The sequence below is a fragment of the Austrofundulus limnaeus genome, unplaced genomic scaffold (assembly GCF_001266775.1).
Source record: "Austrofundulus limnaeus strain Quisiro unplaced genomic scaffold, Austrofundulus_limnaeus-1.0 Scaffold2068, whole genome shotgun sequence".
Classification (NCBI taxonomy): domain Eukaryota; kingdom Metazoa; phylum Chordata; class Actinopteri; order Cyprinodontiformes; family Rivulidae; genus Austrofundulus; species Austrofundulus limnaeus.
This window is the reverse complement of record NW_013954470.1, coordinates 60,968-63,253: the sequence shown is the minus strand read 5'-3', so window position 1 is coordinate 63,253 and position 2,286 is coordinate 60,968. Positions and strand designations below refer to the sequence as shown.

At 42.5% G+C, this 2,286-nt stretch overlaps 1 protein-coding gene across 1 annotated transcript in view; it reads left to right on the top strand.

The window, feature by feature from the left end:
* Nucleotides 1-1,547: 1,547 nt before the first annotated feature.
* The window catches only part of LOC106536987 (syntaxin-3), a gene marked incomplete in the record, with an annotated part of 47,637 nt that continues 46,898 nt past the window's right edge, over nt 1,548-2,286 (top strand). The window contains 1 exon segment of the mRNA XM_014034353.1: nt 1,548-1,861. Within this exon segment, the coding sequence (XP_013889807.1) occupies nt 1,832-1,861 (30 nt within the window).

The window sequence follows — 2,286 nt, the reverse complement described above, 5'->3', positions numbered from 1 at the left end:
CCTCATGTCCCCGACCTCGCTCATGTCTCCTGGTTTAACGTCTCCGGCCTCAGCCCCTGTCGGATCCCTCCTGCCATCTGCTGTCACGGTAACGACCCTTTTTTCTGTCTCTTGGATTATTGTCACTCGCCTGCTTCCTGAACGGTACCGCGCCACATCTGACCTCCTGGATCTCGACCCCTGAACGCATCTCTGGACCAACGACTCAGTCATCTCCTAACCTGGTAACATCCTCTGACCACCTGTGTATGACCCTTGCCCTGTTTCTGACCCTGAGTAAGTCCAGCGATACATTCGCTCCACGTGACAACACAGCCCAGAACCAAAACACATCWGCTGYTGTTTCAACCTGGACTTCAACACAGCAGGAAAGGTTGGTGACTCTCTTTCTCACAAATAATATTGAGTTCATGACTCAACCTAACCCTAAGCTTCTGTGTCCAGAACTGACGACCCCAGAGTCCGGTTCCAACCTTCCAGCTGAAAATTCTAACAATAAACTTGTTAAAACTTTGACGTTGTTCGGTGTTTACTCAGAGCTCAAAATACAAACTGTAACAGATTATCTGGCCACTATGAGCTCTGAGCCGAACACAGCCTGGAAGGCAAGTATTGAGGGAGCTTTAAATGATCTGGATAAAAGTATTCGTAACATTAACACAACTTTTAAGTAATTTATCATTATCTTGTAATGTTACGGCTCTCCCTGCTGGAGGACAAGCAGCATCACCTAAGGTTTCAAGACCTCAGCCTCCCTCATGTATGGAGCCCCGTTTGTGCCCACCCGAGAACAGTTTGAGTTACAACGTTCAGCATTCCCTTCTGAACACTCCAAATTCGCTTATGTTTCGCTTTTGTCTGTTAAAGCCAAGTTGTGGGGAACTGCTGAGTGGCAAAGAGACGCTCTCATTTGTTACAAGTACAAAGACTTTGCTAGAGAGTTACTCAGAGTTTTTTTGTCCAGTTCTTCCTCATCGAGAAGCATCCAGAGGTCTGCTAACTCTCAAACAGGGGAACAAGAGGGTCACAGAGGTATTGTTTTTCACACCGTAGCAGTGGACAGCTGGTGGRATGATGAGACTCTGTAGGATGCCTTTTTGTAGGCACTGAACGAGGACATCAAGGATGAACTGGCGACTCGAGATCCACCCCAGTCCTTTATTCTCTAAATGAGCAGCAACCTGTGAACACCACAAACCTTCATCACTGTGAATCATTTTACATGTAAATTATACCTAAAGACAAATAGAAAAGGTTTCCTGCAGAAAAAATACTTTAAACTATTAAAAAAATGTGAAACTTTAAAACGAGTCAGTTTGACCCACAACACAACAGGAGGGTAAAGTTGCAAGTTGCAAGACAGACAACCAGATAGTCTGCATTAAGGGTCAACATCTATCGGACTGCTTCACTATCATGTTTATATTAACCTGCACACACACACATAGAGATAAATGGGATTGGCTTTTGTCAGACTGAGATTAAGCCCTGCTGTCTAGAGTCAGTCTTTTCTGGTGGATGCAGGAGGGGGCTTGGGGCAGAGAGGTTTATCACCCTGAACACAGTTCTTCTAATCCGTTCTTAGAGGCTTAGTTGTTCCACAGAGTAGGCTGTGCACAGTTTGTCTCAGAGGAAACCATCCAAACAACCTGGACTTTCTACGTGGTTCTGTCTTTGTCTCCAGCAACCCCCTCGGTCCAAACAGCTGGATTATTTCAAGTACAATCGTTTCCAGCAGCCCAACTTTGAAGACCAGGCTGACAACTGTGTAGAACTGAGGAATACCTGCTTGTCTTTTTATATTCAACATTTGTATTTAATACTTCATAAGATGAAGGACCGTCTGGCACAGTTGAAGGAGGTAGGTTAAACATTATTAGCTCCTGTTAAGTTATTTGTGAGATTTAGAATAATTTAATCAAATAAGCAGAAGGCACAAACAGGTTTAGAATATCATGTGAAACACCTGTTGATATAGCACAGACCCAGCATATGTTATTCTAAAACTACAAATATTTACTGAAAGTGTGGGTTTATACTGCTTTAGTTTGCACTGCATTGTTGTCTCAAATGTTATCAATAAATATTTTATTAAAAATGTATCTTTACCAATGAAAAAATTGAAATTTAAAACCTGTGTTGATGACACCAGGGTTAAAATTAAATCCCAGGAAGTCCAACATTTCACTGATCACATCAACTCTGTGGATAAATATACAGCGGGTAAAATAAGTGTTGAACACGTCACCATTTTTCTCAGTAAATATATTACTAGAGGTGCTAATG